The sequence below is a fragment of the Abramis brama genome, assembly GCF_963993115.1.
Source record: "Abramis brama genome assembly, chromosome: 2".
Classification (NCBI taxonomy): domain Eukaryota; kingdom Metazoa; phylum Chordata; class Actinopteri; order Cypriniformes; family Leuciscidae; genus Abramis; species Abramis brama.
Genome location: NC_139964.1, coordinates 32,321,415 through 32,347,090, shown reverse-complemented (window position 1 = coordinate 32,347,090; position 25,676 = coordinate 32,321,415). Strand labels below are relative to the sequence as shown.

Below are 25,676 nucleotides of genomic sequence, written 5' to 3'. Positions count from 1 at the left end.
AAACAGCCAAGCAAATTAAGACATGCTTGTCTTTTTTGGCCAGGATATATAATATCGGTACGATTATTTGTTAATTGAAACTACATGCTGAACAAATACTGTTAAATCTCTCTGGTCAGTGTTATAATTTATTGTTAACTGAAGCTATTCAAAATAATTTTTGGTTATTGAAATAAAACTGAAATAAAATTTTGTATAAATATTTTATAAAAAACTTAAAAATATTGGCATCGAACTAAAAATAAGTTTAAGTGCTAAAATTACAAAAAAAAAAAAAAAAAAAAAAAAAAAAAAATATATATATATATATATATATATATATATATATATATATATATATATATATATATATATATATATATATATATATATTAGTTCAAGCTTTAGTAATTTTGTTATTTGCGTTTGTCTTTTTTATTGTTTTATATATATATATAATTTTTTTTATTTATTTTTTTACAATAAACAATTACAAAAGCACATAACAAAATGACTAAAATTTAAACTAAACTATTGTTATCTAAAACTATTAAAAATCGTTCCGGTTATTGAAATAAAGCTGAATAAAATATAAATATTTGATGAAAATCTTTAAAAAAAATAAAAATAATAAATAATAGAAATGTTGTCTTGGCATCTAACTAAAAAAAACAATTACTAAAATTACAAAAAAAAAACAAAAAAACAAATGAAGATATATGTGTGTGTGTATAATAAATATAATATAAAATAACAAAAAAGACAAAAGCACATATCAAAATGACTAAAATAAACTAAAATGAAAACTGAAAAAACTAGAGATTAAAGTTAATTCAAAATATGAATAAATACTGCAACAGTATTTAAATAATACTCAAATATTTCATTGTGTGTGTCTTTATGTGTACAGTCCAGAGAGATGGAGATCGCTGTGTACTGGAAAGACTACCGCTCTCTGTGTGCATTGAAATTTCTCAAGTTGGAGGACTTCCTGGACAACCAGAAACACAGAGTACAACTAGAGCTAGAACCACAGGGACTGCTGTTGGCAGAGGTACGCTCACAACTGCACACTCAAAAATATGTCTCTTATGTTCATAAAGGGAATCACTCTCACTGCTTATTGCATAGCTTGCTTTATAAACACACTCCAACCAAATAAAATCTTTGATACTACTGGGCACCATTAAAATGGCTTCTGTCTTCTACAGGTCACCTTCTTTAACCCCGTGATCGAGAGGGTTCCACGGCTAAAACGGCAGAAGAAAGTTTTCTCCAAACAACAGGGTAAGAGATACAATTTCTCTCTATTGAAAATAAATGCATTAATCTTTTGATTCATTTATCCAAATGCACTTAAAATTGACCAGAATGGCATTTCATGTTGACTTTAATCATTGGCATGTGAATCAAATGGTGTTGAGCTCCATCTAGTGGTCAGAGATTAAACAAAGATGTTTTCTTTTGTGTGTGTGTGTTTGCGGTCACAAACAGGCAAGGCCTTTTTGCGAGCTCGGCAGATGAACGTTGATATCGGCACATGGGTGAGGTTACTGAGGAATGCCATACCAACCGTCAACAACACAGGAACCTACAGCCCGCACGCACACACTGTACAGACAGGGTAAATCACACACACATTCAGTGCACACACAACACGTGTATTCATAGACATGTAAAAATAATTAAAGCCTGTATCATCTGAGAATTGTGGATTAATCTGTCGTTAACAAAAGAGAAAAAGCCCTTCAAAATAGAAGTTTTTAAGACTTTTTTAAAAAGGTATTGTAATTTTGTAATGTAAATTGAATTCAGTATTTTTTTTTTTTTTACAGTACTTTTACAGTATTGTACTGTACTTACAGTAGTATTATTATAGTGGTTTCTCATTATTGGTTTTAAATGATAATATAATCAAAATATTTAAAATAGAATTATTATTATTATTATTATTATTATTATTATTAAAATATATACAATTATTATTAATATTATTATTATTATTGTATAATCATTGAATGGTTCCATAAAAACAAAAGTGCGAATGTTAACTTTTTTTTCCTTTCTTTTTTTTTCTAAACTATGTCTAGGGCGAGTTTTTCCCTATATCCTCATTCTAAAATCATCTATTAATCCACATTTTAAAGCTGATATTTAATACATTTTAGTGAAACTTTTTTGTCTGTTTGCCTGATGAGTTTTCATCTCTGCTTCAATTTCCATAAAATTATCATAAAATTGGTTCATACAACTTTATTTCAGTTAAAGAAAGTCAATTACTTTATGTTATTATGTTATTTAAATCACATTCATTTACTTGAATTATATGGGAAAGAATGGCCAGGATTATGTATATTTAAATTTCCGGGTAAGCTATCCTTTAAATCAGCACATAGAAATGCTTGCCTGATACCCAAGTCTAAATCTAAACAAGAGAGCAACAACTTTACTAAGCAGTGCACACTAGTATAAGTATTATACTTGTGTAAGTGTGAAATAAGTGTGGATCTGATCTGATAAACAAGCTGGAATGTGGGTTTTGTTGCAGTTATATGTGTGTGTGTGTGTGTGTGTTACAGGGAGATATCAGTGGAGAAGCTGAGTTTAGACTATGACTCACCGATGAAGGTGGACATCCGGCGAGACGTGTCGGATACAAGCACTCCCGTGAGAGACTCTCCACAACTCCTCTTTCTGTCTAGCCCCTCTCGTCTCTCTGTAACCTCTCCCCTCTCTCTGCTTTTTGGCACAGGAACGACAAGCGGCCACTGAGCCCCTCTCTGCTCCTGACCTCACCACTCCTGAGCGACAAATCAAATCACTGAACAGGTACACTCAGACACACATGCATGTGCTTAGGATATAAGGATTCTCGGCTAACCTTCCTTTTACACGAATAGCAACTCTATCTGAGTCTTTAAAGTGGTTCCTAAGTATGTGTGTGTTTGTGTGTATTGCAGTAAACAGAAGAAGACCCCTTTGAGCCTGGAGGATTTCCGACTAATTGCTGTTCTTGGCAGAGGCCATTTTGGAAAGGTGATCTTCTTCGCCTTTAACCACTTCTTTTAACTGTCAACTTCACCCTAGCTCTCTTTCTATCTGAAACTGTCATCATATGCGTGTCTGTTAGGTGCTGTTGTCAGAATACAAGAAGTCCGGCAGCATGTACGCCATAAAAGCCCTAAAGAAAGGAGACATTGTGGCCAGAGATGAAGTAGAAAGGTAAACAAAATAACTTTTTCTTTTGTTTTGAGTAGGGATGTCAATTTACATAAATTATCATAATCGATTGTTGTTTAAATTAACGTTCATTTAATCGATTAATCGTTAACCTTAACTTCCAAAATTCAAAGCGGGGCGCTACTAAGTTATGACGTTACTTAACCACTTGCTTTACCAACACAAAATAGATGTTGTTTTAAAAGCTTGGAAGCTTGGAGAATATGACCACTTGCTTTTAAATTTGCTGACATATTAGTATGTAGACAAGTCTATTTTCATAGCATGAAAAAAATAACTGCTTTAAATTAAAAAGTGATCTGTAAAATCATTGTACATAAGATAAAGCTGCCATATATTGTTAAAAATGTCTCGATTAGCAGAATACAAGAAGCATATTTGTTTCACTTAGAGACCAAACTCTACCAAGTATTTGTGTATTATGAAAAAGCGCTGCCGACTCGCGTGTAAACAGTATACACATGCTTTTGCGCCACGTTTTTGTTAGTAACATCACTAAACATTAGTAAACCATAGTAGATCACATATCTTTATTTAGAGCAGGTGGTCTGGAATGAGCTCAAACACAAGACAATGCGTAGATCAGTGACATGACGTGCTGCTTTGCTAAAGCTATAGGACTTCCTGGATCCGATCGTTTCGCGATCATGACGCAGTGTTTTCCAACGTCATTTGAAAGTTCAACCGATGGAAACTGTGGTGTGTGGGATGATGTGCACCAATTGGGCACTGTTTCACAGCTGGAGCGCGCTTGGATTGGTTTAATCGCTCGGATTGATGAGTCTTGATTTGAAACATGACTTGAAGACATTAATACATTTAGAATACGCAACTATGGCACTCGCTTCATTTTTCTTCGTGCCGCACTTGTTTTGCGCATGAGCCGCACACACCTCAAAACAACACACTCTAAATATGACATTGCTTAATCGACCATCGATACGTTTTATGGATTCAATTATTATCAGCAATTAATTGATCATCGTTAGCAATCGTTAGGATCTGAGTTTTTCAGACATTTATTCTTGTTTCTCTTTCTGTCTTTCCCTCAGTTTGATGTGTGAGAAGCGCATTTTCGAGACGGTGAACAGTGCGCAACACCCCTTCCTCGTGAACCTGTTTGCATGTTTCCAGACCCCAGAACATGTGTGTTTTGTCATGGAGTACACGGCAGGCGGTGACCTGATGATGCACATACACACAGACGTCTTCACCGAGCCACGGGCTGTGTATGTTTTCTCAGGTTTTGGCTACACTGTCTGGATCAAATGTCCCCACAAGGATCAAACAACCTGAAATCAGCTGTCAATCAAAAGATTTTTGAAGTGTTTTTGAAAGAAGTCTCTTGTGCTCACCAACGCTGCATTTATTTGATCAAAAATACAGTAAAAACTCTTAATATTCTGATATATTATTACAATTTAAAATAGCTGTTTTCTGTTTAAATAATGTTTTCAAATATAATTTATTTCTGTGATGGCAAAGCTGAATTTTCAGCATCATTACTCCAGTCTTCAGTGTCACATGATCCTTCAGAAATCATTCTAATATGCTGATTTGCTGCTCAAGAAACATTTATCATTATTATTATCAATGTTGTCAATGTGCTGCTTAATATTTTCATGAAAACTGATTTTTTTTATAATGTTATATTTGAAATAGAAATCTAACATTATAAATGTCTGTCAATTTTGGTCAATTTTAATCATCTCTTTAAAAAACTTTATTAATTAACTTAGAAAAGGGATTTGTGTGATTATTTAGATTTAAAGGTAGAAGATAGAAAATATTAATATATAAAAAATGGTTTCCAGCTTTTTGGTGCCTAATTTAATTTGTGTTTGTGTGTGTTTCAGGTTCTATTCTGCTTGTGTAGTTTTAGGACTTCAATTTTTACATGACAACAAGATTGTGTATCGGTGAGTACATGTTCTGGCTGTGTCTAAATAATTTTTTTAAATGCACTGTATATTGCATATATTTTTTGTGTTTCTTCTCCAGAGATCTTAAATTGGACAACTTGCTGCTTGACACAGAGGGTTACGTAAAGATCGCCGACTTTGGGTTGTGTAAAGAAGGTAAAGACTTCCCTCTCTTTCACTGTTTGTTTCCGTTGATGTGCCTGGTCATGTCGATTGGGCTTGGTATGAAGCCAAGAACATTTGTCAGACATATTTGTCTCTTTCTCAGGTATGGGTTTTGGGGACCGGACCAGTACGTTCTGCGGGACTCCAGAGTTTCTGGCTCCAGAGGTTCTAACAGACACGTCGTACACGCGGGCCGTGGACTGGTGGGGACTCGGAGTGCTTATATACGAGATGTTGGTGGGAGAGGTGAGAGATTTGAGCTTTTGAAATGTTTTGAAACGTTCATACAGTGTTGGCATCTGTCTGACCTAAAACTGTCTTTCTAGTCCCCATTTCCAGGCGATGACGAAGAGGAGGTATTTGACAGCATAGTGAACGATGAAGTTCGATACCCACGGTTTCTTTCCTCTGAGGCCATTGGCATCTTGAGGAGGGTAAATAGATCTTTCTTTTATTCATTTAGAGCTGCGGAGATGCCCTGCTGAATCTCATGATTTTCTTCATTTAATTTGATGTAAGAATAGAGTTTGATTTTGCATATTGTTTTATACAGTTACTAAGGAGAAATCCAGAAAGACGACTGGGCTCCAGTGAGAAAGATGCAGAGGATGTTAAGAAACAACCTTTCTTCAGGGTGGGAAAGATTTTTAATCTATAAAACACTGATTATTTAAAATGTGAACTTTAGCAAATCTCAAAATAAAAATCCCTCTCTTCATACTGTACATCAGGCTTTCCCAAACAAGGGTTTGTGAGTTGATGATAATCTAATAATTAATTATATTGAATGTAAAAATGAAAGTAAATAAATTAGACTGCATGATAATAGTGATATAGCTTTGTGCGATTATCAAATCAAAGGTTGCAATTGAATGAAATAACTGTATAGTCTGAGCACATTTCATTATTATAATTATCAAATATAAAAAAAAAAACAGTTTTACAGTACAATTGTAATTTACAACAGTAATATTTCTGTCTTCGATTTTATAACGTAGAAACTAATTAAAACTACTACTAATAATAATTATTAATATTATCAATATTAGAAAACTGTGAAAATTAAAATGTGTCATTAAATTATTGAAGTATTGCCTTAAAATCTCAGGGGGTACTTCAAGTAAATATTTAAAAATGTAAGTTTGAAGAAAAGTTTGGGAACCCCTGCTATACATTATAATGTTGTGAAGCCTAAATTCACTTGTAACATTTAAATAGCATTTTTTGTTTAATTATTTTAGTTTTAATGATTCATTTTTTAAGTTATAGTATAGACATTTTAATATCAACGATTTATCTTTTTTTCAGCCGTAACAAGAAAAAAGTTACTGGCTTAAATTCAAGTTATGAATTTTTTTTGGTGCTGCATTTGCATTTTTTTGTTTGCATTTTTTATATTCTAATTATATGCTCATAGATATACTTCTAACACAAAGTGCCACAATAAGAAAAATAACAAACATCTTGTGCTCCTCTATTTTCCCTCAGAGTATGGACTGGGAAGCTCTTCTCCTCCGTAAACTCCCTCCTCCCTTCCTTCCGTCTATCGGAGGAAAAGAAGATGTCAGCAACTTTGATGAGGAGTTCACAACAGAAGCGGCGAATCTCACTCCGCCCCGTGAACCGCGGGTGCTCTCGAGGAAGGATCAGGACAGCTTCCGAGACTTTGACTATGTCTCTGATCTCTGCTAAGAGCGTCTTCACTGTGACAGTGCCGTAGAGAGACATATCTGCTCCGTGACTCAGTGACGATGAGGACAAGAGTGGCCAATTTGAGTGAATTGTGAATGAGCTGGACCTGTGAACACTGTGATGGAAGAGAGACAGCTCTGGAAAACCATTAGAAACAGGTTTAAAGGTTCACTAAATTTTTTTTTTATGTTGCGCTTCGACTCACACTGACACCTAGTGGTTTGGATGAAGCATCACACTAGTAAAAGTAAGTGTTCGGTTATCAATGCAATTGTAGAAATGCATTATTCGCAGTCGGCCATGATTCATTTATTCTACTAGTGAAAGTGTCCAATAACAGGTGTTACTGAAATGGGTGTTGAGGTCATGTGATCTCAAAATGGCGCCCCCCATCAGGGGACCCTCTTCATGTGGAACAAAACAGCTTTTATTAGGCTACTGGTAAGGGAGTGCTCATCCCATGTGAATGGTCAGCATTTTAAACATTATTCAAAAGTAATATTTATTTCTTTAGAGCTAAAATTAAAAAAAAGAAAAGAGTGCACCGTTAAACCTGTTGAAATTGTTGGTTTGTCTTCAAGTGTCATATCTGTTTTTGGAAAATGCACATTGTCTTATCGAAGACAATCTGATGATCTATTTTAAAACTTGAAGCAAATCAATAAATGCCACACAGAAGCATCTCTGTGAACTTTTGTGAAAATACGAACAAGAGCATGTTGGAAAATGCACTCTGTTCATTCTGACATTTAGGGAAGAAAATTATCTTTCATGACCTCTGAGGAACCAACTGGTAACATCTACAAAAATCTTTCTCAAACAATGTCCATTCAAACTAGTCTGGCTATCACCAGACCAAGCTCAATCTTTTAAGATTGAACATTGGTCTGGGGAGTCTGCTCTGTATTTTCTACTGCACAAGAGGCGTGATCAACGGGCATGGTTCAAATGACTCTGTACGCAATTGGATAGTCCTTCAACCAATCAGACCAACGATCCAGTACTTTGCAGCGAAAACTCCAGGCAGGAAACGTGTTGGTTTGGAGCATTGATCAGCGGTTTGCAGAAGCAGCAATGGCATCCAGTGATTTTTGCAGGTTGTGCAAAAAACAAAACATGAAAGTGAGTGGTATTTACACCCACTCGAGCGCTTTGTTTGCTAAACTAAAGTAGCCATTGAGAATCGTCGAGAGGTTAAAAGGAATCGGATTGGATTAAACCCGCCAATAGCGCGCCAGGTGGATAAGCCAGTTTGTGATTGGTCCCCGCAAATTTGTAACGGAAGCAGGATAGAAGAATGTACAGGTTTCCAGCCTGAGGCAGGTTTCCAGGGCTGGGTCTACCCAGTCTACATTCAAACAGGAAGAACTGGATCATTTTCATTGACATGACGTGGACCGGGAACCCGAAGGAACTCGTTTAAGAGACGCATCTCTGCAGACACTGTGACATTAGATGGAAAAAGAGTGTTACGTTGAGAGCAGGATTATGTAATTAGGCTAATTTAAGCTTGAACGTTAATGAATGTGTACTTGCTCTTGCAGTTCTTAGTGGTTAATGAGTTAAAGCCTCTTTTGTCCACATTTGTCCATTCTGGCTATATCACACCAAAATATGCATCTTCAAGTCAAGCATATTGAGATTTAAGAGAGCAGCACAGTTTGAAGACAGCTTGGTCCCCTTCATTAAGTGCACTTTTAGTATGGCTACCTTTATGAATTTGTACAGAAACAAATAAACCTCTCATGTAAGGTTGATTTGAACAAAATGCCTTAAAGATGTTCCTGTTAGCCCTGCCCCGGGTGCCCCCTCCCCCCGCTCTTGTTTTTCTTGGTTGCCTGAGTCTTTTTTGTATTCTCAAGCTGAGAATGGATCATGTTACACGCATGGGAGAATTGTCTTGTCTGAAAAATGAATTTATGTCATTTACAATAGCATATTATGTAAAACTAGAGTATGCTCATCAAGTGTCATGTGATAAAAGGACAGATCATTTATATTCAGACCTAACAAGTTCTTTGTGGACTCAAATATTTGATCTTTTGAATGTGATTATTGTACTGGAGTAAAGGAGGAAGAATGTTTGGTTGAATATTTTCACAAGCTCCAATCATTGACTTAGTCACTGAAAGTACACCTGTAAACATTTCAACAGTTCGATGCTTTGATGAATCTGAGCAAAAGGGTATAAAACCACTTTTGTTTAAAGACTATGAACTCAATTAACAGATACTTTGTTTCTATTTCATTAATGTTTTTAAATGGATATCTTTTCAATAGAAAATGCTATCTGTTGTTTATTTTAGCTATGATGTGAATGACTGGCAACTAGTGACTGTTATGTGTTAGTTCTGGTTTTTCACCTTTTATTACCTCAGAGCTATTTTGATGCCTTTGAAACATGTGCAGTTTTTATTAGACCGTTTGTGCGAATGACACACCATGACATATCTGTTACTTGCAAGGAGCTGATGATTAAATTTTTTTTTTTTTTTTTTAAGCATTTGATTACACACACACACACACACACACACAGACAGACGGATGAAGCCAAAAAATAAAAGATGCACACTGTGAAAAAATGTGTAGCAAAACTGCAGCCCTCTCATGTCAAACATATACATAAAATGTTTGCAAATGAAACACTTTTGTATCATTTAACAACATATTTCCTCCTTTGTGTCTGACTGCAGACCAATGCATGTTCTGTACATTTATACAATCCATCAAACCTATTACACGAGTTGTATTTATAAAGCTGTTGTCAAGATGATCATGTGTTTGTGTTATTGTGTTATCTATAAATTGTTTTACAGACTATCCTGAATTATACAAGGACTTTTTACTAACTTTAAATAACTTTGAGTGTTGCTGTTACCCACAGTGGCCGCTAGGGGCAAGGTTATGTTAAAGGTAGGGTAGGCAATTTTTGGAGCGCCTAGCAATAGCAAGTTAGCTTTGAAAGCATGAGATCCCACCCTCCCTTCAGAGCGTCTCCAAAGCCACTCCTTCAAAACGCATGAACGCACACAGCAGAGTCTGCAAAGCATCACAAGCCGAGAGACGGCGTTAAACTACCTCACGTCTCAAAGCACATAACATTACAATAATAATTAACGTAACTTGAAGAGCACTAACCTGTACCATCAGACTGCTGCAGATTAATTTCGGCATTGATAGTGTTGCCATTTGAATTGCATAATTTTGAGTCACGAACCGCTCCGAGGATAACGTCACAGGTTTCCATCTCTTCCAAATTACAGTAGTTATGGCATGAACGCAGCATAAGCTCGTTGTTTTGGTTCAGGAGGAACTGATGGTGGCTACTGTTGATGGTCGGTTGCAGACGGTGCTCGGGGACTGACGTCTGTCTAACTCTGCATAGCATGAGCGCGCTGATGACGTGTGTGATGTCTACGCGAGCGGGTGATCTGAGGTATATGTTGACAGGCAGGTAGGACATCATACCTTTGCATTCGGACCGAATGCACTGATTGGATGAATATTTTATGATCATATGCCTTCCACAGACAATATATAAATATATTTAGACCACTTAACTTAGTGATTGCTATCAGTATGTGAAGAGACTCATAACAAAAATAATTTTCTGGAACAAATCACCTACCCTACCTTTAAAGGAGTAGTTCACTTTAAAATGAAAATTCTGTCATCATATACTCACCCTCATGTTGTTTCAAACCTGTATGAATGTCCTTCTTCTGCTGAACACAAAGGAAGATATTTAGAAGAATGTCAGTAACCAGACAGTTTTTGGGTCCCATTGACTTCCATAGTAAGTTATATATTTTTCCTACTATGGAAGTCAATGGGACCCAAAAACTGTCTGGTTACTGATATTCTTCTAAATATCTTCCTTTGTGTTCAGCAGAAGAAGGACATTCATACAGGTTTGAAACAACATGAGGGTGAGTATATGATGACAGAATTTTCATTTTAAAGTGAACTACTCCTTTAAGCAGCTAGGTTACAAACAATATTGCCTAAACATCAATTCAATAAAATGTCAGGAAAAAGTACCAGGAACAGTAAAAAAAAATAATGTGTATATATATACACATTATTTTTTTTTACTGTTCCTGGTACTTTTTCCTGACATTTTATTGAATTGATGTTTAGGCAATATTGTTTGTAACCTTAAATGTACGCTTTATTTTATATATATATATATATATATATATATAAAATAAAGCGTACATTTAAAAAGACTTTTGGATACATAAACAAATAATATGAATAGTTATTGTGTGTTTTATATGATTAGTTATTCGTATTATTTCTGTGTGTCCGTGCCCGTGGGAGGTAATTTTATATATAAATTTGGCTGTGAAATATAAACTATTTAGCCTCGGCTCGGTGTTCCTCGTTGGTCGCTAGAGGGCGGCTGTGAAGGCGCGGTGTGTTTCCTCAACAGCGCCGCTAGAGAGCAGTGAGTCGCGGCGCTTGATGGGGCCGCTGAAGTTTTCAAGATGTCGTCGCTGGAGCAGAGACTCTCCCGAATCGAGGAGAAACTCAAGCAGGAAAATAAAGAAGCCCGCAAACGAATCGACCTGAACATCGACATGAGCCCGCAGCGGACGCGCCCGAGGCCAAGTGAGTGTTTGAGAGAGTGAACGCGGGATTGATCATAACGACGGAGAGATGAAATACCTTCTACATGATATAAACAAACCGATAAAATCCTGACACCTCACTCACATTTACTTTTAGGATTCGCTGTTAAAGGTCTGGGGGATTCTGTTTACCAGGGTTTGTACTTCAAATAGTTTACTACGGATATGTTCTTTAAAATAAATAAATAAATAAAAATATCTGGCAGTCAGCTCACTAGCATTAGCCTGGCGGCTAACGTTAGTTGTTTAGCAGGCCCTGATACTCGCATATCATTCTCACTGAATGTCTGTCTGATTCTCTTCTATCTGTCTGAAAGACTGTTTTGTCTTTTTATCTGTGTTTGTTTGTCTGTCAGATTCTCCTTGTCTGTTCTTCTCACACAATATCAGTGGGAATACCATCATTTAGAGCTGCTGTTGGTGTTTAGTGTTGTAAAGTCATCAGTCATGGCAGATTTGTTGTTGTGAATTGCTGGTTTGGTGTTTCTCTTGAGTCTGTCACTGGTCTGTATTTAGAGAATGAGAAAATACATGTTTTGTTTCTCCTTTATAATTTAACGTCTTAAGCTTTTGTCTGTAAGAGGATTGTCTTGAAACCATGGCCACGTTGTAGTGGTTTTTATAGATACGAAGGGGATCATGTTAGGAGTGTATTTCAGATCATTTCAAGTATTTTAACATTCATTTTATGTGAAAGATTTGCTTGTTTTCCGGCTAGAGTGAATCTGTATCTGTTCTCAAACTTCCCCCACACAGAAATATTCACTGAAATTGTGTTTAATTTGATGTGCTGATGTCCCAGTACATTACTTTCCTAGACACCCACTATTGCTGTCAATTGTTGGCTTGTGCTGGCTCTTTTTTACCCTAATCATAAACACTTTCAGATTGTCAGCTTGTGTATTTATAATATGCAGATATAATTTAGTCTCTTGATGCTGCTACATGGTCATAGACAGTAACTGAAGCATGTCTGTGTAAACTAATTCCTGGAGCGAAAGCAAAACCGCTTTGTTTGGCCTTCTGAAAATGGATGAAATTAGGAATCAGCGGTTAATATTTATTTCTAAAGCTTTTCTTGAGCGGTACAACCCAAAAGTTTGCTCGTGCACAGCAGATTTTACAGAGGACGGCTTCCTGACCTGAACCTGGGAGAGTACAACGCCGGCTATATACAAAGACTACTTTCCACTGTCTCAAGGCGTACTTGAAAAGTTGGTTCCTATCGATTTGCTTGATCTTCCGCTTTTCAGAATCCGACTCGGGCTCGAACTCATATGGTAAAACCGACGACAGTGTTAACTGTGTGTTTACAATTGCTTACAGCCTTGGAAGCTGAATCTGGGATAGTAAAGTGTCCTGTCCACCGTATGCACTCTTCAGAATCTCGCCCGAAGAAGTGACTTTTTGCCTGTATCTTTTATTAGTACTGTGAATTCTGACATACTACTTTTGTCACATACTGTTTTTTGTCTACTATATAGCAGGGTAGTGTGCGTTTTTCAGATGCAGCCTAAGACTAAGGGCTAGTGTACAGTCAGCAGATTGTTACGCTCTTCAGGGTGAGACAAGACCCCACTGTGAAATTACCCCACTGCTTATGTGTCTACTTGCAACATAAGTAAATGAGAACAAAATATGAATTTGATATATTTTATTACCTCAAGATTACTCACAATACCCGTTTGAGTGGCCTATTATCGGTTGTCGTGGAATAATAGATGGCACGATTGAAGAAGTGTATAAAGTCCAATGTAGACCGCCTCAAGACAAGAGGCGATATCTTGCCCTGGGATTCACCAGTACAACGGTGGGTAATGAAGAGTGACCACAGTGTGTTGTGTGCCTCAAAATTTTAGCTTCTGACAGCATGAAGCCGAAGTTGAGATGGCACTTATAGACTTCACATCACGAACACAAAGAGAAGCCCCTTGAAGTTGAGAAGTTGTATTTATTATAGTATTTCTAATAAATCCTATAGGATTTTGCAAGCAAGGTCGTGTCTGAGAGTGTATTTATGGGTGCATGTAAGTGGGGGGTTTGAATATATTTTTCTCTACAAAAGGGACGCCTGGCAGAAATAGTTTGGGAACCACTGGACTAATGATCAATTTAAAGGGACAGATCACCCAAAAATGAAAATTGATATGATTTACACCCCACCATGACTTTCTTTCTTCTGTGGAAGAGGCAAAATATCGTCAAAATCCCAGAAAATATCTAGAGATCTTCTTTTTTTTTTCTTTTTTTTTGCATAAAACCGCATTACATTAGGGTGACACTTAAATTTATTTGGTAGAATATGCCTTTAATTATGGTTTCAGATACCAAAAAGTGTGTAGTGCTTTCTCAGATGAAAGAAAAATGACCATATTTAAACACATTCGGCTTAACTAACAGATTTTCCCCCATATCGGATTCTGTCATTATCTGGATGTGTGTTTTTTAGGTGGTGTGTGTCAGTATTAAATAGGCTTGGTGAAGTGTGCTCGTGTTGAAGCCGGTGAATCATAACATTTGAAGAGAGGACAGAGTGATTCCTGTAGGTGTGTGTGGGCTTTTAGTAATGAGTGTGTGTGTATTTTTTCTCCTCTGTATCTAGTCATCGTGATCCAGCTCAGTCCAGCTCCAGCTCCCTCCCAGCGCGCAGGTACCATCATCACCATCACCACCATCACCACCATCATCATCACGCTGCATCACCCTCTCTCTCCTTCTCTCTCTTTACCTTGCAGGTTACATTCACTACATCATCTCTCTTTTGCTCTCTTCTCTTTCTCTCCTCTCCATTTTTTTTTAGATTCTGCCAACTATCATTCTTTCTTTCCCTCTTTCTCTTCTAAGTCTCTTTCTCACGCTCTCTTTCTAAAAGTCTACACGAAATGGCATTTGCCAGCCTTTTTGCTTTCGTAGTGTGACGTGAAACATCAAGAATAAATGCAGGATGCAGGAAAGGACTTGATTTTATTTATCAGTAAAAAAAAAAAAAAGGTTGGAGACATCAGCTCATTTTTTTGTCCTCTGGGTTATGTTGTTTTTATGTCCCATTCAGAATAAGTTTGCGATTTTGCATGGAAGCAAAATACGATATCTTAATTTAGCTAATTTTCTGTGTGCTGCTATTGAGCAGAGTTCAGGCAGTATAATATTTACATAAAAATGAAATACATTTAAACATTACTGAATTTACCTTTAATTCACAAAACATGTTTTTGAAAGTAGCCTATGCTCAAAACACAGAACATTTTTTAAAATATTATTACAGCTTAAAATAGCTGTTTTCTGTTTCATTGTATTTTAAAAGGTAATTTATTCCTGCGATTAAATCAGAATCTTCAGCATCATTACTCCAGTCTTTAGTGTCACATGATCCTTCAGAAACCAGTCTAATATGATGATTTGATGCTCAAGAAACATATCTTTAATAATGATCAATGTTAAATACAGTTGTGCTGCCTAATATTTTTGTGAATTCCAGGATACATATATTCTTTGAGTAGAAAGTTCAAAAGAACAGCATTTTGAAAGCTTTTTTTAACATTATAAATGTTTACGGTCACTTTTGATCAATTTAATGCATTCTTGCTGAATAAAACTATTAATTTATTTCTTTAAAAAAAACAACAACATCCTCCTCACACCACACTTAAATAGGGTAAACTTAAATAAAAGTAAATAGGGTCCATTTTAATCTCATGTTGGCTTTCTTTCATCTCATTTACATAAACAGTTTCTATAATTTAATTAAATATAATTAAGTGCATGATATATGTTTCAAGAAAACTTGAACTTTCAAACTTTCAGTGCTGAAATCTCATTCTGTTTTTGTTCACTTTGTCTATATTCAAAAATCATCTTCCTCTCTCTCTTCCTTTCTTTAATTCCTTCTCTCATTTCCTTTTCCCACCTGAACATGAAAAGGGATCTGCGAGCGTGTGTGTGCGTGGTGTGAGTGTGAGACCTGTGTGTAGGATTAACTTGTTTTGTTGGAAGATCAGACATTGTGCATGTTGTTGGCTATAACTGCACGGCCCGACTGAGTGAACACCTCCACACACACAAACACACAGCTATGGCGGCACTCGACAGGGTGTTCTGTGTTCAGTAACTGTTGGGTCTGAGCTTGTCTGGCCTCTCCTGTCTCTCAGCTCTTTGTCCGTTCTTTCCGGAAGAGACGTCTTCGGCTCTGTTTTCTGCACAGATGTGAATTACGGCCACGTAGTCGCCTGTGTGTGTGTGTCCAGCAGGTGTTTCTGCACTGAATTGCTTGACCTCACTGACTAACCCAAGCTAACCGATTCTCTCCCATGAACAGGTTTTTCTGAGGAGGAATCAGAAGTTCAGCGGTTATCCCTTTCTCCTTTTCCTCTTTATTTGTCAAACCCTGAAAAAGCAGTGTCGTTTCTATGCTCAAACAACATATAGAAAATGTATCAATTGTTTCGTTTTGCACGGTTTGGTGAGCGAATGCCAAATGTCACCCGGTGGTGACTTCTGCTTGTCTCTCATAAGACTCTGCCCCGGTGCATGCTGGGAATGCTAACACTAACTCCAATGGCTGGTTTTCACTGTTTGGCAGCCTTTGTCACTTCTGTGTGTGAGTGTGTCTGATCTCGGCATGACATGGACAGTTATTACTGTCTTTGTGTGATTGATATTTCCTCAGGATTTTACATTGTCACAAATGTCTTTTTAAGACAGTAAAACAGACTTTGACTGGTTTTCCATGGACGGTAATTAAACACTGACCCAAAATGTGCTCCACAACTCGCAATCAAGATGTAGTGAATCTCACAAAACCTGTCAAGAAATGCCCAGGTCATATTTCAAAAGATGATTAATATTTTTATTATTATTAGGAAAAAATGGTTGTTGTTAATATTGTCAAATCTGTTATTGTTATGTTTTGTTATTATATATGATAATAAATATAACAAATTTAATTTATAATAATATTATTATTATGAGACAAACATCTTATGTTTGTTATCTTTAATAACATCAACAAGAACAAATTGTTAGAAAACAAATTCATTTTGTTTTATATTATTATATAACAACAATAATAATTATTTATTTTTATTAGATGCTGTAACAAGTATGTTTGATTTATATTTGTATATTATTATAACAATAATAATTATTAGAACAAATCAATTAAATTTTTTATTACAATAGTTGTAATTCCAACAATAACTATTAGAAAACACATTATTTTATTTGTATTATTTAATAATTTATTATTGATGTTATATTTTCAGTAATGAAAGCTTTTAATATATTAAGAATGGCATTTAAAAATAAGCATGTTGCAGTTTGACACTTTTCATACACGCTACCCCCGATTTTTAGTAGTCTACTGTACTATGAGGAGGTAAAATAGACCTCAGAGTGAATCTGGATCAGCTGTCAGATTCTGGACCCTCAGACCTGAGGCTCTTAAATTAGGGTCCGTCGTGAACATTTGCCCCTGTAATCAATTGACGGTCACTGACTTGCTGTCGTCTGTCCATTCTCCCACTCGTTCCAACCTTCTGTTCTGTCTTTACAGCTTTACAGTTACCATTGGCCAACGATGGAGGAAGTCGCTCATCCTCTTCAGAAAGCTCTCCTCAACACCCCTCGTACCCTAGCAGACCCCGACAAATGCTCACGCTTCCCACCCCACCCTACTGCCTACAGAAGAGCCTAGAGAAGTACGTCACATGCTCAGCATGGTGTAGTGTGCTCAGTTCTCATTTTAAGAAAGTAAAGGTCTTAGTGTGTTAATCTGTTGCTTATGGTTTTATCTTCAGTGCTGAAATCGATCAAAAGCTTCAGGAAATCATGAAACAAACCGGATATCTGAAGATTGACGGACAGGTGAGCCACCAGTCAGAGTCTGTCTTTATAGATCCTGACGATATTGAAAGTGGGAAAAGTGCCCGACCTTGTGTGTGTGTGTGTTCTCCAGCGTTACCCTGCAGAGGTGACGGATCTGATCAGTGAGGGAGAGATCGGCAGTGGAACCTGTGGACAGGTGTTTAAAGTTCGCTTTAAGAAGACTGGCCATGTCATCGCTGTCAAGGTCAGTTCAACGCTCGGTTTCTCTGCTAGATCTGTTGTGGCTGATGATTAGTGATGGGCACTTCGTGAAGCTTCGAAACCTTTGCGGATCATTTGCTTCGAACCATTGATTCGGAGCATGTATAAAACTGCCATAGTCACGGGATTTCAGTAAACGAGGCTTCGTTACGTCATAACCATTTCGAAACGTTGCAAAATTCCAATGGTTCATCGTTAGAGGGGGCGATGATCTCTGTGAACCAGTGATTTTTACCTGATCTCGGATCAGTTTTATACATTTTTATACATTTAATGACACATTTGTGTAACAAAAACAAAAAAACAAACTAAATAAGCTTTACGATTTAATAAAATAACATATTATGGAGACACTTCATATTTAGTGGTATTAAATGATTTGGTAATTTCATTTAATAGATTACACCTTAAATGAAACGGTCGCTAATTACTTTTAAAAAAAATTTATTGTGTTTTTATGCATGTTTTCGCTGCATTTACACTGTTCTGACCAGCAGGCATCACCAGCATGTGGCGTTTCAGACGCTTCGAAACAGTGATTCATTTTGCGAATCAATTGGTTCAAAGTTTCGAAACGCTTTTTTTTTTCCACATCACTACTGATAATGCAAAGTTTGTTTTTTTCTGGATGGGATTAAACCAGGAGTTTTCAAACTTTTTGATCAAGGACCCCTAAATATGATGATGCCTTTGCGAGGGACTAAATTATAAAACATACTATCTATTTTAAGACTCAAACTTAAGATTTTTACTGAGAAAAAATAGTAGGTGTGATATAAAAAATTCTAATAATTGCCATTTATGTTGTCATTGTGCTAAAGCCAAAAGAAATTCCAGAAAATATTATTATGCAAATTTTTGGATGATGGAGTTTGTATATCCATGTGTTTGTCTTCTTGAACTTTCCTTGTAATTACTGAGTCATTAAAGCTGCAGTTAAGGCAGGAGTAATTACTGTTTACTAATTACATCACTGGTGTTGTTCTAGTAGTGTTTGATTGTGTTCCCGTTTTTCTGTGCAGCAAATGAGGAGGACGGGTAATAAAGACGAGAATAAGAGAATCCTCATGGATCTGGACGTTGTGTTGAAGAGTCATGACTGTCCGTACATCATTCAGTGCTATGGAGCAATAGTCACCAATGTGAGTGTCAAGTCACCTTTATTTATATATCGCTTTATACTATGCAGGTTGTTTCAAAGCAGCTTTACTGTGCGTTCACACCGGACGCGAATAGCGCGTCAAATTCGCGCCTGCCGCGTCTATTTATGCGCTTGACTACTTTGTGTGCATTCGCGCGTCAAGAGCGAAATTGACGCGCGTAAAATCAAAAGTTTGTTGACGTGCATTCGCGCGTCACGCGCGTCAGAGGCGAAAGTTTCGAAACCTGTTGGCGGCCATCTTTTTTTTGTTTATCGAGCATTAGCATTAATCGAGAGAATCACCGCTCGTATATGCTCTGGAGAGCAGAAACAGCTGCGTAGGGGACATCGTCGCTGTACTCGGGTCCACCAAACCCTCCGGAGGGTTTCAGGAGTTTCACAATTTGCTCCAGGAGGTAGGTTTGGTGGACCTAACGGTGAGGACGCTGACGAGGACAGCGTAGGCCGTATAAGCCTCGGCCTCGAGTGGTCGCTGCCTGACGAGCCCGCGCTGTACAGCCCGGCGCGAGGTTCACCCTCGCCCGCACCTTATCTGTGATTTATTTTTGTTTTGATAATAAATGGAGCCAGCCTTCAAAAGTGAAACCTGTCCTGTGATTTTTATTTGTTTTTATACACTAAATTGTGTTTGTTGTCTTTACATTAGATTAATAATGTTTCATATAATCTAGAATAGATATGGAATAAATAGCATTCAATACAAAATGAGTATCTCTCATATATTGAGAGTTTTATGTTTTGATTTGCTTTATTGTGCATTTTAGTCATATTACAAAATAATTTATTGAGGCCAAACATAAAATAACATTATAAATTGTCACTTCACCACGTGACAGCAGCATGCAAGCAGGCTCCTGATTGGTTAACGCGGCGCGAATTGACGCAGAAGTTCAGATTTTTCAACTCGGGCGGCAGACGCGAATTCGCGTCAAACGCGTGAATGCACAAATAGCACTAATAAAATCATTCGCGCTTAACGCGCCAGACGCTCAATTCGCGTCATTCGCGCGAACTTGACGCGCGAATGAGGCGAATTCGCGTCTACCGCGCCGCGCTAAACGCCTCATTCGCGCCGCAGGAATTTTTTACGCGCGTAACGCGTCTTTGCATTGACTTAACATTGAAATCACTCGCGCCTGACGCGCTATTCGCGTCCGGTGTGAACGCACCATTACAGTGATAAACAGGAAAAGTATTCAAACAGAATTCAATTCTGCTGCTCTAATAAGACAACCGTAAACAGTCATTATTCAATTGAAGTCAGTTCAGTAACTGTGTAAAGTGCATCATTTATGAAATAAGTTAAATTGAGCTATAAAGCAGATCTGCAGAAAACAGTGATGTCATCATCATCCAGCTAAGTTGAGTTTTCATCCAATAGTGTCTGTGCTGTCAAATCAGTAATATTGCTGAATATTAAGTGTCCCCAACTAAGCAAGCCAGAGGTGACAGTGGCAATGAACCCAAACTCCATCAGGTGACAGAAATGGAGAAAAAAACCTTGGGAGAAACCAGGGCTCAGTTCTCCTCTGGCCAACGAACAAACGCGGTGTGATTATGATTCAGGCTGCATCAGAAGTCAGATTGTGGATCGGTAGCATTCAAAATATTTCATTCAGTTCCTTCTGCTTGAAGATGGGATTCATCACGCTGGTATGGAGACGAAGCTGCCCATTGGGGTCTGTGCAGAGGACTTGTCTGGTTCTTGAGGTCTTTGCTGAGGATCTGTGCCGTGTCGACAAGGTCTTCACAGGGGATTGTTCTAGTAGACACGGTCTCTGCTGACATTCAGGGCTGCCATGAGGTCGTGTCTAGGTGCAGGTCCACCATCTGATCTGGATACGACCCGGATCCGGCTGACTACGGTAACCTCGGGATGAGACAGACAGGCTAATATTAGCGTAGATGGCATTCATCTTTACGATGTAACAAGAACATCTGGTGTTATAGGACGTGTTCCCGGTTGACCTAATTTATGCAGCCTAATAATCCTTAAATGGATTTGAATGATAGAAATATATGATAATGTTGTTATGTGTATGCCAGGCTAAAGAGATGTGTTTTTAGGCTAGATTCTGAACAAGGCTAGGAAGACTGTTCCAGAGTTTGGGTGCTAATTCTTTTTCAAATATTACATTTCATGCAGTGTGTAATATAGTAAATAAAGTTATTGTCTCCTAAAAGAAAGAATCGATTCTGAACTGCTGAAACAAGTCGTCAGTAATTCCAGTCTCACTTCCTGTTACATGCCTGCGTAACAATTTCACAAATTTGCATAATGCCTGTCTATGGTCTTCATTGGCTGTCCACAAACGACGTCTACTTTGACCCACCTTCAAACACTGTATTTGTAGATGAGGCCTGGAAGAGTTTGGTTTGTGTTGTCGAAATGTCGAGAAGGCTCTGTTTTCTGTGCTGTGAATCACCTTTCCATGCTCTTCAAAAAGATGAGGATGTGGTGGAATTGATAAGAAGCAAACCATGACCATCGTTCGTATAACTGTGTATCAAGCGTTGAGGAAGCCTCCAGAGGACAAATTCAGATATGGTAATAATAGGCATTTTGGATATGACACACACTGTAAGCGGTTGACCAATCACAACGGACTGGTCCGTGTGACTAATCAGAGCAGGGTAGGCTCGTAGAAAGGAGGGGTTTAGAGAGACTGAATCTTACTGGAATTACAACCCAATTACCAAATTAGGAACCATTAAAATAGCATAAATGGGGCACTTTAAATATATTGAATTATATAAAGGTGTCTCTTTCTCGGTAGACGGATGTGTTCATCGCCATGGAACTAATGGGGACGTGTGCAGAGAAGCTGAAGAAGAGGATCCAGGGGCCCATACCAGAGGCCATTCTGGGAAAGATGACCGTGGCCGTAAGACTTTGTTTTAAATTCGCCTGATTCAGAATGCCATCTATTATTGGTCTGTTTGCAAGTTGAAACTCTCAGGTCCTTTTTCATCTCACACTTTTTCTGTTTGTATGTAGATTGTGAAGGCTCTGCTTTATCTGAAAGAGAAACACGGTGTCATTCACCGAGACGTGAAGCCATCTAATATCCTGTTGGATGACAAAGGGCAGATCAAACTGTGTGATTTTGGCATTAGTGGCCGACTTGTGGATTCTAAGGCCAAGACTCGCAGCGCCGGATGTGCTGCATACATGGCGGTGAGAGCACATTGGGATTTTAAAGTCTTAAAGGATTTTGAAAAATATATAACAAAGTAACATTATGGGGTAAAATTTGAAATGTGTATATATAAAGTTCTGCAGTATTTGTAGTATCGCTAATCCTGCTGTCATTAAAGCAAAAGTTGAACAAAATGGAGGAATTACTGTTTTACTCAGTGGCAGCCTTTTCCATACTATGCATCATGCATGTTTCATCTCTTGTGTTTTTGTTTGTTTAGCCTGAGAGAATAGACCCTCCAGACCCCAGTAAGCCAGACTATGACATCAGAGCTGACGTCTGGAGTCTTGGCATTTCTCTGGTGAGTTCTTCTTCCTACATTTTGTTGAGCCGACCCTCGTTTACCTCGTCAGGAAGGAATGATAGTAAAGACATTTATAATGGTGCAAAAGATTTGTATTTCAAATAAATGCGGTTCTTGTGAAGGTTCTATTCATCAAAGAATGCATCAGTTTCCACAAAAAAGATTAAGCAGCAAACACTGTTTTCAACATTGATAATAATAAGATCCTTTATAATAGAGCACCAATAATAATAGCGCATTAAATCAGCATAATAGAATGATTTCTCATAAGAGAATGTGACTGAAAATTCAACTTTGTCATCTCAGGAATAAATTACTTTTTAAAATATATTAAAATGCAAAACAGTTATTTTAAAAAACAAAAATATTTCACAATATTAATGTTTTACTGTAATCTTACCAACCCCGAAAGTTTTGGACTGTTTTGTAAATGTAATTAAAGAGCTGTATTTCAAAACACAATCTACTTGAATAACTAAAAGTGATTATTTATATTCCTCCCCGCCTGTAGGTGGAGCTAGCCACGGGACAGTTTCCTTACAAGAACTGCAAAACAGACTTTGAGGTTCTCACCAAAGTTCTGCAAGAGGACCCACCAGTCCTTCCTCTCGGCATGGGCTTTTCCCCTGACTTTCAGTCCTTCGTCAAAGACTGGTACACCCACATACAGCTACATAAACATAAAGTTTTAGCACCCGTATGGGTCGGTTGTGTGCGAGTTGTGCACAGATCTTAATTTTCTTTATCTCTGCAGCCTCACAAAGGATCACAGAAAAAGGCCAAAATACCACAAGCTGCTTGTAAGTCTCAATCACCCCTGTAACTTGAGCATTAGTTGTAGTGCTCAGTTCAGCATCATGATCATGTTCTGATCATTTGTTCACACTAGTGGTCTTGTTTTTCTTTAGGAACACAGTTTTATCCGTCGTTACGAGGTGTCCGAGGTAGACGTGGCGGGCTGGTTCCTGACGGTGATGGAGCGCACAGAGTCTCCTCGCAGCAGCCAGTGCTTCAACCATCACCAGCTCCACTCTCTCTTCAGCAGGTAGCCAGGCGGAGAACGGCGGAGAAAGAATGATGCGATGTTGAGAAGTTGATTTAGAGACACGGATGGACAGGTTTGAAATGTAAATTACGTTAACGAAAAAGACAGGATGGAGTGGAAATGGACCGATTGAGAGGGGAGAAATGGCAGAAACAAAAGCTAGAATGTTCATTTTGGAGTTTGACTGATCGACAGACAATCCTGGGCAGGTTTGATGTAAATCTGAAATATTTTTGTCCTTCTCATCCACCCATTGAACAGGATGGACCATTACAGGTTGCAGTCTAACACGCTCACTGTGACACACGCGCACACTCACATTATCAATAACACTGTTTCACTAAACCTCTGCGCATTGACCGTCATATAAAGATTAGCCACAAGAGCAAGCGTACAGTCTATTTAGTTCACTTCCAAATCCGCACGTCATGAGGTCCTCCGTAGCCCCTTACTCAGGGACTGAACAGAGTAGTCGAACAACACTGTGCAATGGTGTGTGTGTGTGTGTGAGTGTGTTATCCGTTTATCAGTCCTAGTTCTTCGCTTTCCTGTACGGTTCAAGTACACCTTCTGTTCACAGCCATTAACTGAATCCAAGCAAATTCAGAAACTAGTGAGATAATAGCTGCGCGATATATCATAAATTATGTTTTCTAGAAGTGTTCTTTTCTATGCTAGCAGAAATCGGCTGACATTTCAGTGATAGTAACACGTACTTAAAGCGTTAGTGATTCTTAGTGGTAGAACTTCTAATCCTTGATGTTTAGATTTTTATAACTAGTTTGGCCTGGATTTTCATGTATGGAAATAGATATATTGGCTAAAAAAGAAGATTGTATATTAAGAAAAAACTAGTGGTTGACCGATAAGGGTGTTTTTAAAGGTGAAGTGTATCATTTTCTCGATGTTACAATACTTCTTATCCCAATTTAAAATGCCAAAACATCTATAAATGAGCAATTTGTGTTTGTTTGAGCAGCCAATGGCAGATGGGGGGATTGTTAATAAAAACATTATTATACCGTTCATAAATAACATCATTATTTCCGTTAATGGTAGTCATGCACAAATTACACACTTCACTTCTACTGGCGATGCTGATATCTAGAAAGAATTCTGTTCATCAGCCAATGGCGATAATCTCAAAATTGCCAAATTTTGCACTATGTATCGGTCTATCACTAGATAAAACACAAAAAAATTAGCCCAGAGTTTGTAAAGTCATAACAAATGCACACCTCAGGAAGACAAGTGTTAGAAATGGGGATTTTTAACAGGATTTAGCTGTGTCTTAAGAGTGTCTGAGGATGAAATCACAATCAAAGTCACCAAAAGCAAACATGAGAGATGTTGTCAGAGTCACTCAGAGACAAGCGGGGGACTTTTTGCAGGTCGTTTCAAGCGTTTCCTCCACAAGAATACAAAACGTCTCATTTTGTGAGTAGAACATTTCTGCTTTTATCACCCACTCATCTACCCAGACAACCGTTCATTATTTCAATCTCTTCACCGTTCTCTCTTTCCCGCAAACCAAAGCATTTTTTTTTTCTTGACACGGCACTGCTTTTTTCCTGCCAAGCTGTTGTTCTCAGAGGATTTCAGCACCTGCTCAAGGGTCACGCTGAAGATGTTCAGCGACTTTCACAACCAAAGCTGTAGAGTTCGAGATTCACTGCTTTAAGAAGCCAAATCACTGCTAGACTGAGCGTGAGGAGGGGAAAAATGACTAAAATCAGCAAAGAAAGATTTAGAGGGTGATGGTACGTTGAGACAGGGAGTATGGTGTTGTATAAGGGACTGAAGAAAGAGTGATTAATGTAGCGGAGGAAATAATGGGACGGGAGAGAAAATTAGGGAAAAGGCATTTGAAAGTATGAAAGAAAGTCTCCAGTGAAGTCTTATAGAAAGTATTGGCTCATTTTTGAGAGGTTTGATGAGATTTCAGGGCTGACAGTAACAGGTGTTGGTTGTTTTATAGATCGCTAGCTGGACGTTGCATAAAAGCTTTCAATCGTTTTGGAACCAATGTACCAATTTTTATTTTTAGGGTTATTTTTAGTTTGTGTTGTTTAGCATCTTACGGTTTTGTTCATTATCCTTGAAACTGTTCTTTTTGTCTGCTATTATTATTATTATTATATTTATTTATTATCTTACTGCTGCTACTGTTTACTTTAGATGCTGCTCTCAGTGATTATATTCCCCAAAGGACGATTCTTTTTTCTTTTTTTTCTAAACCAAATGCATAA

At 37.6% G+C, this 25,676-nt stretch overlaps 2 protein-coding genes across 5 annotated transcripts in view; both read left to right on the top strand.

Annotated features, from left to right (window-relative positions):
• Positions 1-9,771, top strand: part of pkn1a (protein kinase N1a) — a 44,946-nt gene extending 35,175 nt beyond the window's left edge. For all 3 annotated transcript variants that reach the window (XM_084095075.1, XM_084095073.1, XM_084095074.1), the window contains exons 9-22: positions 890-1,033; positions 1,191-1,266; positions 1,474-1,603; positions 2,559-2,646; positions 2,732-2,808; positions 2,940-3,015; positions 3,110-3,201; positions 4,272-4,448; positions 5,076-5,138; positions 5,221-5,297; positions 5,410-5,552; positions 5,633-5,740; positions 5,860-5,940; positions 6,795-9,771. In XM_084095075.1, the coding sequence (XP_083951201.1) occupies positions 890-1,033; positions 1,191-1,266; positions 1,474-1,603; positions 2,559-2,646; positions 2,732-2,808; positions 2,940-3,015; positions 3,110-3,201; positions 4,272-4,448; positions 5,076-5,138; positions 5,221-5,297; positions 5,410-5,552; positions 5,633-5,740; positions 5,860-5,940; positions 6,795-6,998 (1,536 nt within the window). In that variant the 3' untranslated portion in view covers positions 6,999-9,771. The remainder of the gene's footprint in view (positions 1-889; positions 1,034-1,190; positions 1,267-1,473; positions 1,604-2,558; positions 2,647-2,731; positions 2,809-2,939; positions 3,016-3,109; positions 3,202-4,271; positions 4,449-5,075; positions 5,139-5,220; positions 5,298-5,409; positions 5,553-5,632; positions 5,741-5,859; positions 5,941-6,794) is intronic.
• A 1,685-nt stretch (positions 9,772-11,456) lies between these two features.
• Positions 11,457-24,614, top strand: map2k7 (mitogen-activated protein kinase kinase 7). Of its 2 annotated transcripts, XM_084104700.1 has the most exons (12): positions 11,457-11,612; positions 14,235-14,282; positions 17,184-17,328; positions 17,428-17,494; positions 17,586-17,699; positions 18,739-18,858; positions 21,656-21,763; positions 21,877-22,056; positions 22,299-22,379; positions 22,894-23,036; positions 23,137-23,182; positions 23,291-24,614. In XM_084104700.1, exons 1-12 carry the CDS (start codon positions 11,489-11,491, stop codon positions 23,429-23,431), a joined length of 1,317 nt encoding a protein of 438 aa, XP_083960826.1. In that variant the 5' UTR covers positions 11,457-11,488; the 3' UTR covers positions 23,432-24,614. The 2 variants fall into 2 exon arrangements, with proteins under 2 accessions (XP_083960826.1, XP_083960827.1); XM_084104701.1 differs by lacking the exon at positions 14,235-14,282.
• Positions 24,615-25,676: the final 1,062 nt, after the last annotated feature.

Coding starts and splice junctions, on each gene's coding strand:
- map2k7 (XM_084104700.1), top strand. CDS start 11,489: ATGTCGTCGCTGGAGCAGAGACTCTCCCGAATCGAGGAGAAACTCAAG. Junction 17,329..17,427: donor CTACAGAAGAGCCTAGAGAA/GTACGTCACATG, acceptor TTTTATCTTCAG/TGCTGAAATCGATCAAAAGC. Junction 22,057..22,298: donor GATGTGCTGCATACATGGCG/GTGAGAGCACAT, acceptor TTGTTTGTTTAG/CCTGAGAGAATAGACCCTCC.